Genomic DNA, 14,785 nt, shown 5'->3' with positions numbered 1-14,785 from the left:
CAACGCGCGCGCTGTTCTCCTACCTTGTTAACGCCTGTGTGCTTCCTGGACCTCACCGTATGCTTATTAGTGGGAAATTTTAAAAGTGAAGACAATTATTAGGAGCATAGAAAAAACCCCTTTCCTTTAGGGGAGCTGGAAGAGGGATGGCTGTTTGCCTTGGAGAAGGTGACAACTAAGAGACGACGTGACAAAGCTGCGCGTGGTTTTGAACGCTCCAGAAAAGGGAGATCAGAGGCTTCTCTCTTCCTTCCGCCAGACAAAAAGAGACAGTCGAGAAAATTAAAAGGCAGTGAATTAAAAGCCGATAAAAGGCAGGGCGTTCTGCGCGACGGGCACTCGGCTGTAGCGCATCGCCCCGAGTCGGGCGCTGGAGGCGGCTTATAGGGGATGCGACTGGAAGGTGACATCGGGAGGTGACACGGGCACTGGTGGATGAGGGACATTCCCTCACGCTGCTGACGTCTGCTGGAAGTTTCTCGAAGCTTCTTCTGGAGCCCCTTCTGCACGAGGTGGAGCAGATCGGATGTCAGGTGCTGGTGTGAGTCTGTGTGACAGTCCGGGAGGGACTTGGGGGACATGGGGACAGCGCTGGCAGCTGCAGACCCCGGGGTGATCATTGGGAATCTCCGTAATGCTGTTGTAAAACTAACTACTTACCAGTAATTAATGTCAGCATTCAGATGGTGGGCTCTGGAACTTGACGAGAAATAATTGAAAAACCAAATGTGCAATTATGTCTGACAAGCAGCGTGTGCTTTTCTTGGTCACCAGAGCCTTGTGTAGTCATGTGTTAGACACGGCTTTATATAATTATTATTGTTTATACGGTGGGTGTCAGAGGAAGGAAGAATTTTAGCTTCAAGTCCTCTGTTGGCTATTTATTTTAAAGTCATTAGATTTGTTTTCAGACTTAACTACGCTTAATGTGCGAGACTCCTGCTGAATAAATCAGACCCTGCTATAGGAGCTGCATCTGTTTGCGGAGGGAACGGCGCCAGCTGGAAGCTCAGGGCCCGTCTGCAGCCGGGCTGTCACCAGCCGGGAACCCGCTCGCAGCACAGATGTAGCTGAGCAGGAAAGTGTGTTCTGCTCCCGAAACGGAGGGAAAATCCCAGACTTTAGGTGTTTGTGAGCTGGCTCTGAGGACACAGATGGGTCGCGACTTTATTGCAGTGTTAAGAGCACTGCGGTAGAGGTCATGGAAGGGGCGGGAGGTCTCTGGAGGTGGAGGTCCAGCAGAGTAGAATCACAGAATCATTTTGGCTGGAAGAGACCCTCAACATCATCGAGTCCAACCATAACCTAAATCTGGCTCTACCCCATGTCCTGAGAACCTCATGTCCGTCTGTCCAACGCTCCAGGGATGGTGACTCCAGCACTGTCCTGGGCAGCCTGTTCCAATGCCCCACAGCCCTTTGGGGAAGAAATTGTTCCCAGATCCAACCTCAACCTCCCCTGGCGCAACTTGAGGCCGTTTCCTCTGCTCCTGGCGCTTGTTCCTGGGGAGCAGAGCCCGACCCCCCCTGGCTCCAAGCTCCTTTCAGGCAGTTCAGAGATCAGAAGGTCTCCCCTCAGCTCCTGTTCTCCAGCTGAACCCCCCAGGTCCCTCAGCCGCTCCCATCACACTTGTGCTCCAGCCCCTCACCAGCTCCGTTCCCTTCTCTCAACGCGCTCCAGCACCTCAAGGCCTTTCTTCTTGTGTCTCTCTTGTCTGAGGGCTCTGCGCTGCTGGCCTGGATGGAGGCACAGCCCTGCACAGCTGTCCAGCGGGTGCCTCAGGCTGGGACATGGAGGTGTCAACACGCCAGACCAAGCCGTGGTGCTTAGGTAGTCTGATCATTTCAATCTCTAGCTTCAAAGGTGAGATTATCCAGCTGGAGGAGATGTCGTGGTTGAGACGGACAAACGACATAGACCAAGTTCTTCCGGGATGAAAGCAGTAGATGCCATTTATTGCCACAAGTGCATTTTTATACAGTTTTACCAATTCATGTGTCTCTTCACTATTGGTTACAAGTTACAGCAGTAACATCTCATTGGCTATTTTTCCTATCATCAATGTTACTCTTCTACTCCCTTCTCTCTCACGGGTACATCCTTAACATCTCCGGATACTCCTTTAGTCCCATCTTTCTCACAGGTAGGCCTTCATATCTTCAAGGCTAATTTCTGTTCCCATGCCCTCCGTCAGGGAATCCACGGACCCACTGTAGTCCCCCACAAGGAGAAGGTACGGAGAAGTGGTTGCACTTACCTCCTTCTCAGTTCACCCTTCTCCAGCCTCACCGGTGGCATCTTTCCCTTTCCTCCGCACGGTTCTGCTCTGTGCTTTGTGGATATGTCCTCCCAAGCAGCTCTGCCCTGGGATGGCCCCAGTTCTTCAGCAGACTCGTCTCCCAGCTGACCAGTCCTCACCAGCTCCCCAGCATTTGGGGAGGACAACATCTGTGCATGCCCAAGCTGGGCATTGTGGTCCTCCTAACCTTGGGAGGGGGCTTCGCACCCCATGGAGGGACACACCAAGCGCTCAGCGTTTCTCAGAAGCAAAACCATTTAAATTGTTTCCCCCTTCTTTAAAGGGCCACCTGTGGGATTTTCATTCCTGGAGCTTGAAGAGCTTTGGACTCATCCTGCGTCAGAAGCAGAGAAAACTATTAATAACGAGGCGAGGTATTTAATAAGCCGTGGTGCTCTCGGAAGGACTCTCACCAGCCATCTTCACAAACAAACAAACCAACCAACCAAAACCCCCACAAAAAGTCCCCACTGGCCAATTTAACAAAGTGGATGGTTCAGTTCTGTACTGCAACCAGCACAGAAGACGTGGGAAACCCAGGCAGGTTTCCTTGAAACCCAAAAAAAGGTCGAATGTACACGTATGAAGAGATGACAGCGCCCAGATTCGTCCCGGCTCCCATGGGACCGGTGTGTTTTCTGTGTAATCCACGCAAATTTGCCAAACACCAAAGCCTTGGAGATCTTTGATGGTGCGATGTGGAGAAACATCCCTTTCTGGAGCCATAAAGTACCAAGATGCGGTAGCTGTAATGTCTTCAGCAAAGCTGAGTAACCAGGACATCATTTTCCTTGGGTCAGGTCCTCTCCTGGCCGGCTTGGGGTTGTTCTGGTGACGCTGCAGAGCCCCATAGCTTGTGTCCATCAAACGCACGTGTATCTCCAGCAGCAGGACGTTGTCCACCTCGTTTGCATTGCTCCTCCTCATCTTGGGGGGTTTCCCAGTCCCGAGGTCCCGTCTCCTTCTCCATCCATCTTTTCCCATTGCTCGTTTGATCCCCTTCATCTCGTGCCGGGCCGTGGTTCTGCCGGCGGGTCAGTGACCGTCTCGGGGGACCTGTGGACATTTGCAGACAGTTGTCACCCCCTCAGTCACTTCTTAATCAAGCAACATACGGTTCTTTCACCAATATAAATAAACCCTTAATCTATTCTCTTTGGTTTTCGCTGAATTTCTTTGTTGACATTTCCACGCTTGAAAATTTAAAGACGCTGGCAGCTATTCTATTATCATCTTAAATTTCGTTTTTAACCTGCATCACTTACATGTCGCCTTTTTTATCTGGCTGAATTCTTTTGCTTTTGGCAAACAGCGCACATTTGTTTTTTTGTTGGATAAGCCAATTTTTTTTATATATTTGGTTAGACTTTCCTCTTCAAACCATCCTCAACATATTCCTAATAAGGACTGAAGGGAATTTGTTTTGCTAATACCTTAGGAATTCTTTGCGGCTCTTGACTATTGTTCTGGTTTGTATTTTAATGTTTAATTTCTAGAGGAGAGGCAGCCTGATTTGGTCCTGTAGTTCACCTTTTTTGAGGGATTTGGAGCTGCCGAGCATCCCTCGAGGAACACACGCACGATTAAGTTCCTCTTACACGTACTGAAGCGCTGTTTGGTGTCAGGAAAGGTTGTGGGCTTTAGTAGACCAAGATAATTGGAAAAATTATGCTGCATTGTTTGTTTTCCCCAGAAATTTGAGAAGCAACTTGTTCGGGGTGAGGGTGGCAGAGCCTGGCCCAGGCTGCCCAGGGCGGTTGTGGAGTCTCCTTCTGTGCAGACATTCCAACCCGCCTGGACACCTTCCTGTGTAACCTCATCTGGGTGTTCCTGCTCCATGGGGGGATTGCACTGGATGAGCTTTCCAGGGCCCTTCAACCCCGACGTTCTGTGACTCTGGTTGTGGCTCAGTGCTGGAGGCAGGGGGGATCCACGCAGCAAGTGTGGCGCCACTTCAGCAAAATAATTATTTAGAGGAGAAACCCTGAATTGTGATAATTACTCCAGCTCTTCACACATCAAAATCAAGACAGCCTCTCAAAAAGAGGCACTGGCCGAAGCTGCAGGTGTAGTTTTGAGAAGGAACAGCTCTGCGCTGGGACCTGGAGGGTGGGGTGGATGAGCTGGTTGGTCTCTTTGGCTTTAATCTGAACGCTGAAGCAGGAGGAATGGAGACTCGGAGCGCTCAGCTGTTACACTGGAAATAACAGCTCCCAACTTTTCTGTCTTCTAGCCCTGAACTTCAAAATCTTTTGGCTGGGTAAGGTCTGCAAAGGAGATGTCTCTGATGAAGGACACCAGGCTGGTCCTCTGCTTCCTGACCTGCTCCTCTGGGGAAGGGGGAGGAAGGCCACCACAAATCATTTATTGGACAAGCAGATTTTAAATTTACATTTTTTTTTTTTCCACTTGCATCATCTCCATGTAAAACACGAGTTCATTTACGTCTGTTCTGCGCATCCCACTTCCCCTGGCTCCCATCGTGGCAGGAACCTTCTGGTTCTTTTGAAACCCTGGCAGACATCTGTAAATGGAGCCCAGTTTCAGCCTCCTCAGTCATTTGTTTCCTTTTCTTCCTGACAACCGCTGCCTTTTGCTTTGGCATGGAGGGCGCCAACTGCACACGGGTTTCAAGAAGATGAGTTGTAACATCGTACTGATGATGCTGTCGTGGTGGGCTCTGCAAAGCGTGTTCCACCAGGCGCCCGCTGCACGGTCCTCATCACTGTGCTCTTCTGAACCTCGAGACCAGAAGAGCGCCCCAGGGGCTGTACAAGGGTGTGTTTCAGGAGTGTAAATGGGCACCCAGCATGTGGATTTGGGTATCACCATCACTGATACCATCGAGGCATTGGTGATGTGTCGCTGGTTCCTCCAGCTCGAGTGGTGTCCAGGAAACATCTGAAGATGCTTCGCGTTTGCTGGTGGGGCAGAAGAGCTTTGTTTGTGGGTGTTGGTTCAGAGCGGTGTGTCCTCCACCACATTTGCTTCCTTTTCCTCTCCTTTTGAGGAGAAAATCCACAGGAGCTGACGTTGAAGACTGATTCTCCACTGATCTCACTTCGCCCCTCCCCAGAAGCTCAGCAGGATGTGTGCTATAAAAATAGCCTCATTAGAAGCCATCTGAGTACACATGCAATCACAGATCACTCAAAAGGGAGCACGGAGCACGCATGTTTCTGTTGCTGTCTTCAGAGAATTACATGACAAATTATTCCTAGCTGGAAGAAATGTCCTTTTATAATTGGGTTTTTTTCTCATTCTTTCATAAGGGAGGAGTGTGTGTTTTTTAAGTAGCTTTTAGTCACTTTCATTATTTATGAGAATGCTACTCCAGATCAGAAAAAGCAAACTGCAAACGCAACTTTCTTCTGGCTGCAGCAGCTGACGGGCCTCGTTTGCTTTCAGTCATTGCCGGTTCCGCTGATCACAGCCAGAAAGAAACTCTCGCCAAAGATGAAAACAGCACCAGATTGCAGCTCTTTGGTTTGCACCGCCATCCCCTCCTTTCCTTCTTCCACAGGAGACGGTGGGAAGGGGGAGCCATGAGCTCCGTGGGTCAAGTGTTACCGTGCAGGGACTGGTGTGAACAGTCAGTTGTCTCCTTTCTGTCCTTCCATCTGGAGGAGCTCCTTGCATTGCTCTTGCTTTTCTCCTCGCGTTGGTGCTGGTGAGGTGTCATCAGTCTATTGAGCTTTAAAGCCAAAATTGTACTTCTGGTATAGTCATTTGTCCATATTGTGCCTCATCATCTGTCTGTGCTAAAGCCTTGAGCCTTCATAGAGTCATAGAATCACAGATGGTTTGTGTTGAAGGGCCCTTCCCAGCTCCCCCAGTCCCCCCCTGCCATGAGCAGGGACATCTTCACCAGCTCAGGTTGCTCAGACCCCGTCCAGCCTGGCCTGGGATGTCTCCAGGGATGGTTCATCCACCACCTCTCTGGCCAACCTGGGCCAGGCTCTCACCACCCTCAGGGCCAACAATTTCTTCCTCATGTCCAGCCTGAATCTCCCTCCTTTAGTTTAAAACCATCACCCCTTGTCCTGTCACAACAGGCCCTGCTCAAAAGTCTGTCCCCATCTTTCTTATTGGCCCCTTTTAAGTCTGGAAAGGCTGCACTGAGGTCTCCCCAGAGCTTCTCTTCTCCAGCTGAACCCCCCAGCTCTCTCAGCCTGTCCCCCAGCAGAGCTGTTCCAGCCTCGGGTCATTCCTGTGGCTCCTCTGGCCCGTCTCCAGCAGCTCCATGTCTTCCCTGTACTGTCCTGAGCTGTCATGGCTGTAGGACCAAGGGAAGCTGTATCTAAATGGGTCCAGGAACCCATTTTTACCACTACCTTTCCAGTTCCTCACAAAGAGTCTTCATCAAGGCCTCCTTAAATCTCTTCTGCCTTCACATGCTTGTATTTGACATGAAAGTGGCCGTAACATCATCGGAAGATGAAAGTCTGATGATCAAAGCCGGCGGCAACGTTGAAATGAGCATTGTGAGATGGCAGAGCTGGTAATACAGTAATTGGCTACGTGGCCTACTTAGTCACAGGAGTGATACATGCAAGTGTGATGTTTATTTGCCTCTTTAATGTTTGAAATCTGTAGAGTCTGTTCTGGAAAGTGAAACAGAACCTCACCTGTAGGAGCAACCACAGATGCCACTGAGCGATGGTGTGAGCCGTGTGTGATCCCAAGGCTTCTGTCTCCTGAGCAAGGAATCCACAACTCAGTGAAGACAAGACATTAAAGAATGCAGGAGGTTGATATTCCCCAGGAAAGCTCAAAGACATGGAGGAGTTCGATGCACCCTGGGAAGGAGGTCAGGTTCAAGCCAGTTGTACCTGTGCACTCTCCTAATCTCTGGTCAGATTTCTCTGAGAAGCTTTTGTCCTATGCAGACAGTGCTTTGTTTGAAGAATGTCTTCTTCCCAGGAGGTGTCATGTCGTGGATGTTAAATGCAGGTTGGACCTGCGGAGCGAACTGCAGCTGATCCCTGGAAGGCCACACTTGAACACTGTAAAATTGCATTTTTTCACATGAGGCTGGGCACTGTGTCCAGTGTGGGTCTGATGGGAGCAGACGGGATGTCTGCTGGGTCCCCCGCGCACCTTCTGTCACAGAACAGTTCAGTCCCTCCTCTTGTCCCTCCGGCGCTGGGTCCCATGTGCTCCCTGATGGAGCCCACACTGGGACACCCACCCGCTGCTCCTCCCAAACTTCTGCTGTGAAGCAAATTGCATCGTTACGGTGAGACCATCGTCAGCATCATGGTGTGTTCGTGAGTCTTGTGTTGATCACAGAATCCCAGAATGTCAGGGGTTGAAGGGCCCTGGAAAGCTCATCCAGTGCAATCCCCCCATGGAGCAGGAACACCCAGATGAGGTTACACAGGAAGGTGTCCAGGGGGTTGGAATGTCTGCACAGAAGGAGACTCCACAACCGCCCTGGGCAGCCTGGGCCAGGCTCTGCCACCCTCACCAGGAACAAGTTGCTTCTCATCTTTAAATGGAACCACCTGTTTTGAACCCATTGCCCCTTGTCCTGTCACTGGTTGTCACCCAGAAGAGCCTGGCTCCATCCTCCTGACACTCGCCCTTTCCATCTTGATCCCCAGGAATGAGTCCCCCCTCAGTGTCCTCTTGTCCAGCTCCAGAGCCCCAGCTCCCTCAGCCTTTCCTCACACGGGAGATGCTCCACTCCCTGCAGCATCTTGGTGGCTGCGCTGGACTCTCTCCAGCAGTTCCCTGTCCTGCTGGAACTGAGGGGCCACAACTGGACACAATATTCCAGGTGTGGTCTCCCCAGGGCAGAGCAGAGGGGCAGGAGAACCTCTCTGACCTACTGACCACCCCCTTCTAACCCACCCCAGGTACCATTGGCTTCCTGGCCACAAGGGCCCAGTGCCGGCTCATGGTCACCCTGCTGTCCCCAGGCCCCCCAAATGTAAGACTCTGTTTACTCATCCTGGTTTTGACACTTTCCAGCAGTTGTGCTGCAAGCAGGGGAGAAACAGCAGAACCAGGTCTGAACACAGGGCCAAATTTCTTCCCTGCACCAGGCAGTGTGTTCTCTGCCACTGTGGCTCTGAAGGAGATTTTCTGGACAAATATGTTCTGGATCTGCTACTGCTTTATTCTCATCTCTAATTGGAAGCTCTTTGTGCTGCTCAGAAGCTGGGAAGGCAAAATCCAGCATGGCACCAAGCGAGTGTGGTGTTCTGGGCTTGCAAGCGATGCAGCATCTGAGGACCAGAGGGGTGGTAAAGAAATGATGCTTCATTGGGTCAGATCTTTTGGGTCACATGTGTGTTCCCTCCCGGCTTGCTGGAGTCTCTGGTGAATGGTGTCTTCTGAGTGAAACCCGGTTCTGCCGCAGCTGTGCTCGTACCCCTCTGCGTCCCACCTGAAGTTTGCCAGGGTTGGGAATTTCCTTTTCTTTCCTGTTTTTCATTGTTGTGTTGGTCCTGTTCCCCCAGTCAGACCAGGAGGCTTCAAACTCTGCTGTCCCATGAGGTTTGTTCCTTCAGCCCAGCTCCCTTCTGCACCCTGGGAACAATGATACCCAGGTCGGCACAGCGTCACCTCAGCAAATTGGGTAAATGAGCTTCAGACACAAGAAGCCTGGGCTGATCCTGCTTTTGCTCTAGTCACAGGAGCACTAACTGGGTTTCCTGAAGAAAGTGGCCTCCGTGGATTATGCTCTGGCCAGGAGAGCTGTCTCTCCCCACACCACTGCCTCCTTCTCTCTCCAAAGCTGTGTAACCTTCCGTGGAGGCACCAGCTGCACTTTCCAGGAACTGTCACTGGGCAGTGTCACTGCTACACTGTGCCGCTGGGGACCATTTTCTCTGTCACTGCTGGCAAGAGGATGGTTAAGATTCAGTCCCATCACCGGCCAGGATCTTGTTGTGCGGTCTTCAGACACCTTCTCCGGTGCAGTTTGTCCATCAGTCCTTTGGAGGCTGTAAAGATGCACACAGAAGATACTCGCCAGATGCACAGAAGGTAGGAGGGGTCCATCACCTTCTCCTGCTGTTTTCAGCAGCTGAGGATGCTCCTCTCATGCATCATATGCAGTAATCCTGGCTCCTCTGTCCCCTGTGTAGCACATCCGAGGTGAGGAAAGCAGGGCTGGGGCTGCGTTGCTGTTTGATTCCACTTATTTTAAGGTATTTTGCAAAGCCATAATGTTCCTCTGGACACAGAGCTGGAGAGAATCAGTAGTTGAAACTGGGCTGAACTTGACATCTGCAAGATATGAAATAATAAGAGTGACATGAGAAACACAGCTTTTCCTTCTTAAGCGAAACAGAAGAAGGTGGCTAAGACTAAGCTGTGAAGAAGGTCACTAAAACCGCTCTCAGGTGGTGTGGGACCAGTTTCAGGCTGGTGCAGGTCAGCAGCAAAGCCTGCGTTCAGGGATGGCGCTTCCCGCATTTTGGCTCACACAATCCTGACACTGGGGCCCCTGGTGCTGTGAAGTGGGATCTGGCTTGTGCAATAAAACGCCGACACCTCAGGGTGTCAGCAGAGAATGTGTCCTGGGGCTGCGGCGGCAGAAGGGGGTCGGAGCGGGGGCGACAAGGGGATGCTGCCGAGGTGCGTCAGCCCTTCTTGTTTGTATACATGCACATGTATGTGTGTGTGCATATACAAACACACACATGTACATATATAGGTATTCTTATAAATACATATGATCTGAAAAATAACTTAATGCTTATAATTGATTTCCTGTTCCCCACGCTGAGCTCCGTTCCCCGGGCTCTGTGTGGTACGTGGGTCTGCACGGAGCTCTGTGCCGGTGCTGGACGGGGGTGCTGTGGGTCTACCACCCAACACACACACTTCTGTATCCATTCTGGAACCTGGGAACATCTGCCTGCTGCCTTCATCTCTCTTAGAAAGCATCTGAAGGCAGAGAAGGTCTCTGTTGTAAAGTTGTAGGAAGGTTGTTGTAAAAATCCAGCAGTGCTATGGTTTTTATGGTTTTGCGTATTTTGTCTTTGAGATGACAGGCAGGCATCTTTCAGGGCTTCTGTGCACTGAGTATCTGCTCAGGCTTAGAACATATGGGGCAATATCAAAAGAATAGTATTGCTTTCAGTTAATAATTGCAGGTTTAGGTCCAACCTAAGAGCAGACAGCCCAGCCGGGAAGTTACTTTCTTGGCAGAGATGGGTCCAGAAAGTCAGAGTGCGTGAAGAGCAAAGGTTTTCGGAGTCCATTGGTCTGGTCTATTATCGTAATTTATATATTCCTACAGCTTCAGGACAGCAAGTCTGGCCAGTGCACATGTGTGCCGAGCCCAGGAACCCGGGGCCAGCCAGACGCGGATGCTCTGGCTCTGAAGAGCTGGAGAGGTTTGTTGTCCCTGAGCGCGTCCTTTGGAGGTGGCTGTTCCATTGGACCACCATCCGTGCTCGCGTTTTCTGCCTCATTTCAGCTGGTTCCAGCTCCCAGCAATGAGCTCGTACTCTACTCCTCCCTGCCAAATTAAGGCCAGACAGTATTTCCTCCCCATGAAGATGATAATATGCTGCAATCAAATCATCTCTCAGTCTTCCTTTTGGCATGAGAAACAGATTGAAGTTATTTGGTCTTGTAAAGTCATAAAGTCTCTTTTTCCAGTCTCGAACCATTTCAGTGCCTCTTTTTTGAACCTTCTCCGGCTTTTCTCGTCACCTTTTAAAAATGAGGGTGCTCGATGTGTCTGCAGCACGCCGGGACTGGCTTCACTGCGCCTTCGTACGGGCAGAAAATTACCTGCTTGTTTCTCAGGTGCATGTATCTGAAGATTGTGTAAGACCTTGAGGGCAGGGAGTGGGTGTCAGGGTGCAGTTTGTGGGTGCACCCGTGTTTCTGGACATGTCTGACTTGGCTGCAGCTGCTCAGCTCGGGCACAGGTGGCTCATGCTGTGATGGATCCACTGATGCTCGTGGCTCTTTCAAAGGCCATTGCTCTCCAGCCCTCTGTGAGTTACCTGGAAATTTTAGCAACACTGATGTTAAATTTAATTCCAGAGCATTAAAAAAACCTGTCCCACATCAACCGTTTCAGGAGCCCTGTGGAAATCACAGACTCCCAGGCTGGTTGGGTTGCAGGGACCTCTGCAGATCCCCAGCCCCACCTGCTCACGCAGGGTCACAGAGCAGATCACACAGGTGGGTCCAGGGGGTTTGAATGTCTCAGAGAAGGAGACTCCACACCCGCTCTGGGCAGCCTGGGCCAGGCTCTGGCACCTCCCAGCAAACAAGTTTCTGCTCATGTTCAGATGGAGCCTCCTGTGTTTCAGTCTGTGCCCGTTGCCCCTCACCCTGTCACTGGGCACCACTGAACAGAGTCTGGTCCATCCTCTGACACCCACCCTGAGATATTGATCCATTGATCAGATCCCTCTCAGCTTCTCCAGCTGAACAGCCCCAGCTCTCTCAGTGTCTCCTCATCAGGAAGATGCTCCAGACCCCCCAGCATCTTTGTGTCCCTTCGCTGGACTCTCTCCAGTAATTCCTTGTCCTTCTTTAACTGAGGAGCCCAGAACTGGACACAGAACTGCAGATGGGGCCTCACCAGGGCAGAGCAGAGGGGGAGGATAAATCTCTCTTGATCTGCTGGTCACGCTCTACCTGATGCATCCCGGGGACCATCGGGCTCTTGCCTGTGCTCGGAGCGGTGCCCATTGAGGACAGCGTTTTGTCTTGCAGCACATGGCCCATTGCTCACTTCATGCCATGTACTGCTGATTTGTTTTACACCCGAATGTGACATGATGTAAACCTAGGTGCCATCAGAAGGTCTCTTGTATTCTTACCCCATTTATAATCTCCTCAGAAAGCTGTATCTTTAGCCTCAGCACTAGTAGTATTAGCTTTTCATTCCACATCACTTGGCTCCTGCATTGATTTTCGTGTTGTTTTGTCCAGGATTGGCAAGTACAGGTTGCTGTAGTGTCCATAGCTGGGGCATTTTGCCTTCATTCGAGGTGCAACGCTGACTTGCCGTGGCTGCTTCCACCTTGCTGCCCACCAGTGGGATCGCGCCGCATTGACGTTGATCTTCCTCCACCATCCTCCCCAAAGGAGGGATGGTTGTCCTCGCCAAAGGAGGGATGGTTTTCCCTCCACCCCGTGGCTTTTGCTGCTTTTCTCCGTGTTTTGCACTTCACACCTTCTCAGTTTGATTGATTTGCAATTAATCACGTCCGTTTCTGATTGCTGAATGTTTTGTGCTTGGGCTCCTGGCTGCTTCCTTGAGATTGATGGACTTTTGGCCATCCAATAATATTACCATACAGACCGCCCAGCTTTCAGCCGCATTTTTCTCTGCCTTAATTCATCTTCCTCACTTGTAAAAGTCCCGTATGATTTTGGGAGCACATGGGGAGTACGTGTGAGGAGGATGGCAATGAGACAGGTCAAGGCAAATTCTCTCTGTTTGGGCGCTGTTAATTACACATTTCATTCCATAATGAGAATGAAGGGATGAATATTAAATGTCTGACGGTGCGGTGTGACTGACCCGTTTTGAAACAGCCACGCCGTGTCCGAGGAGGATGTTGTGCAGAAGTTGTTGCAGAAGATTGTTCCCCTCGTTCATCTGCTCCTCTCGTCTCCATCACCCGGGATCTGCGTTTTGATGTGTCTGTCGGCTCCGTAACCAGTGTCAGAAACCATTGCAAGTGTTAGTTTTCTAACATTTAACTCATATTTGTTCTTTCTATGATGTTCCAACCAATGGGATTTCATTCTCTTTTGCTATTGCATGGTCTAATAACTCTCATCTGTGGGTTCAGCCCTTTTTGCAATTAGTTTTGTCTATTACTTCTGCTTAAAGTGTTCTCAAACACCTTTGGCTGTTCGCAGTGTTTGCACGTCTCTAAATATGTCACAGTCTTTAAAGTCTCTGTTTCTAGGTAGTCTAAGCTATTGTTATATATTTAGTTCTGATTTCTGCACAGACTGAACGAGCGATTATTTTATCTCTGCGTTGCATGTTGGAATTTATTAACAACAGTCTTAAAAACAGGGAGCCCACAGTGAGTCGGTGGGATGGTGCATTTGGACTATTGCCTGGTCCTTGTCTGTCGCGCCCCAAATCCGTCATCCTTGTGCCACTATCGCACTTGTTGATGCTGTTTTGCAGCTTTGGGGTGTCCCGTTTCCTTCCTTTTCTTAAGGGGTTTTGAATATTGATTTATTATTCTTTTCTCCCATGAATTTCTAGCTTTCTCTTTCCAAGATGAAAACAGATACTGTTTCCTTGATCTGTTTCTAAATACGCTGGACCCCTCCTTTCTTCTCTCTGCCTTTCCTCATCGTCATGTTTTCTCTGTTGTCTGTGATAATTGTATCTGTCCCTAACATAATAGTCACCCTACATACCATTATACTACATATGATATACTACATATGATCCCCTCTGGCCATCACCATATTTATGAAATAAGGCCACACGAATACCATAGGATGAGAGTTAGGTTGTTTGAAGGGTTAAACGAGAGGCTGTGATGGGAGATGAACGCATGGAGAAGCGCACAGGGGTGGAGATAGCTCCAAATTTGAAATGTCAGGAGCATACGGTGTTTCCTCTGCATGTATGGACTAGGCTTGGCTTAATACTTGATGTCAGGACTGCTGGAGTTGTGGTGAAATTCTGTGCTGTTGCTGCGGGGCTCGCTCTGTTTATGATTGCTGCTATTGTTTGTGGTGATTAAGGATATTTTCATTACCAGCAAATGGTTTTATTACTTCTTTTCTGGTTAAAATTTAATTACCGTATATGACAGACACACATACCTACCCATACTTGTTTTAAATAAACTGCATTAAACCAAAGTACCTTTAATGATGTCCTAGTGATGCAAAAACACTCGGCAATGAGAATTCATGTTTTCTCCTCTTTTCTCCCCGTCCAGGGAGTGTTTGAAGAGGAGCCCACGGAGCCCGAAAGCAGAGGGCTCCGATTCGGCGACATCTCAGTCCTCACCCAGTGAAGAGGCTGGAATGATGACTGAGGTGAAGGTGAAAACAGAGGTACCAGATGACTACATCGAAGAGGTGATCTGGCAAGATGACACCAAAGATTCCAAGAATAACATAAAAGACGGGCCGGGAGATGTTCCCGCGGAGATCTGTGTGGTCATAGGTGGGGTCCGCAACCAGCAGACGCTCGGTAAGCTGAGGGTAACGCACCATGAGTGGGTGAGAGTGGGGAGAGGAACGAAGCTCTGGAGAGCGGTTCCTGGAAGCTCTGTCAGAGGGACCAGAGCCAACATGCACATCAATATTATGCTTATAATGATGATAAATGCTGATCAGTATCTCAGGGTGGGTGTAAGAGGGTGGACCAGACTCTGTTCAGTGGTGCCCAACGCCAGGGTGAGGGGCAACGGGCACAGACTGAAACACAGCAGGCTCCATGTGAACATGAGCAGAAACTTGTTTGCTGGGAGGTGCCAGAGCCTGGCCCAGGCTGCCCAGAGCGGGTGTGGAGTC

General features: G+C 50.1%; 1 protein-coding gene across 6 annotated transcripts in view; it reads left to right on the top strand.

The window, feature by feature from the left end:
• ZNF618 (zinc finger protein 618) overlaps window positions 1–14,785 on the top strand; it is a 163,024-nt gene that overhangs the window by 70,304 nt on the left and 77,935 nt on the right. For all 6 annotated transcript variants that reach the window (XM_082067501.1, XM_082067500.1, XM_082067499.1 and 3 more), the window contains exon 3: window positions 14,206–14,462. In XM_082067501.1, the coding sequence (XP_081923627.1) occupies window positions 14,206–14,462 (257 nt within the window). The remainder of the gene's footprint in view (window positions 1–14,205; window positions 14,463–14,785) is intronic.

This window comes from Streptopelia decaocto (genome assembly GCF_964273445.1).
Source record: "Streptopelia decaocto genome assembly, chromosome: 17".
NCBI lineage: Eukaryota > Metazoa > Chordata > Aves > Columbiformes > Columbidae > Streptopelia > Streptopelia decaocto.
The sequence above is the reverse complement of the archived record's forward strand: the minus strand, read 5'-3'. Positions and strand labels throughout refer to the sequence as shown.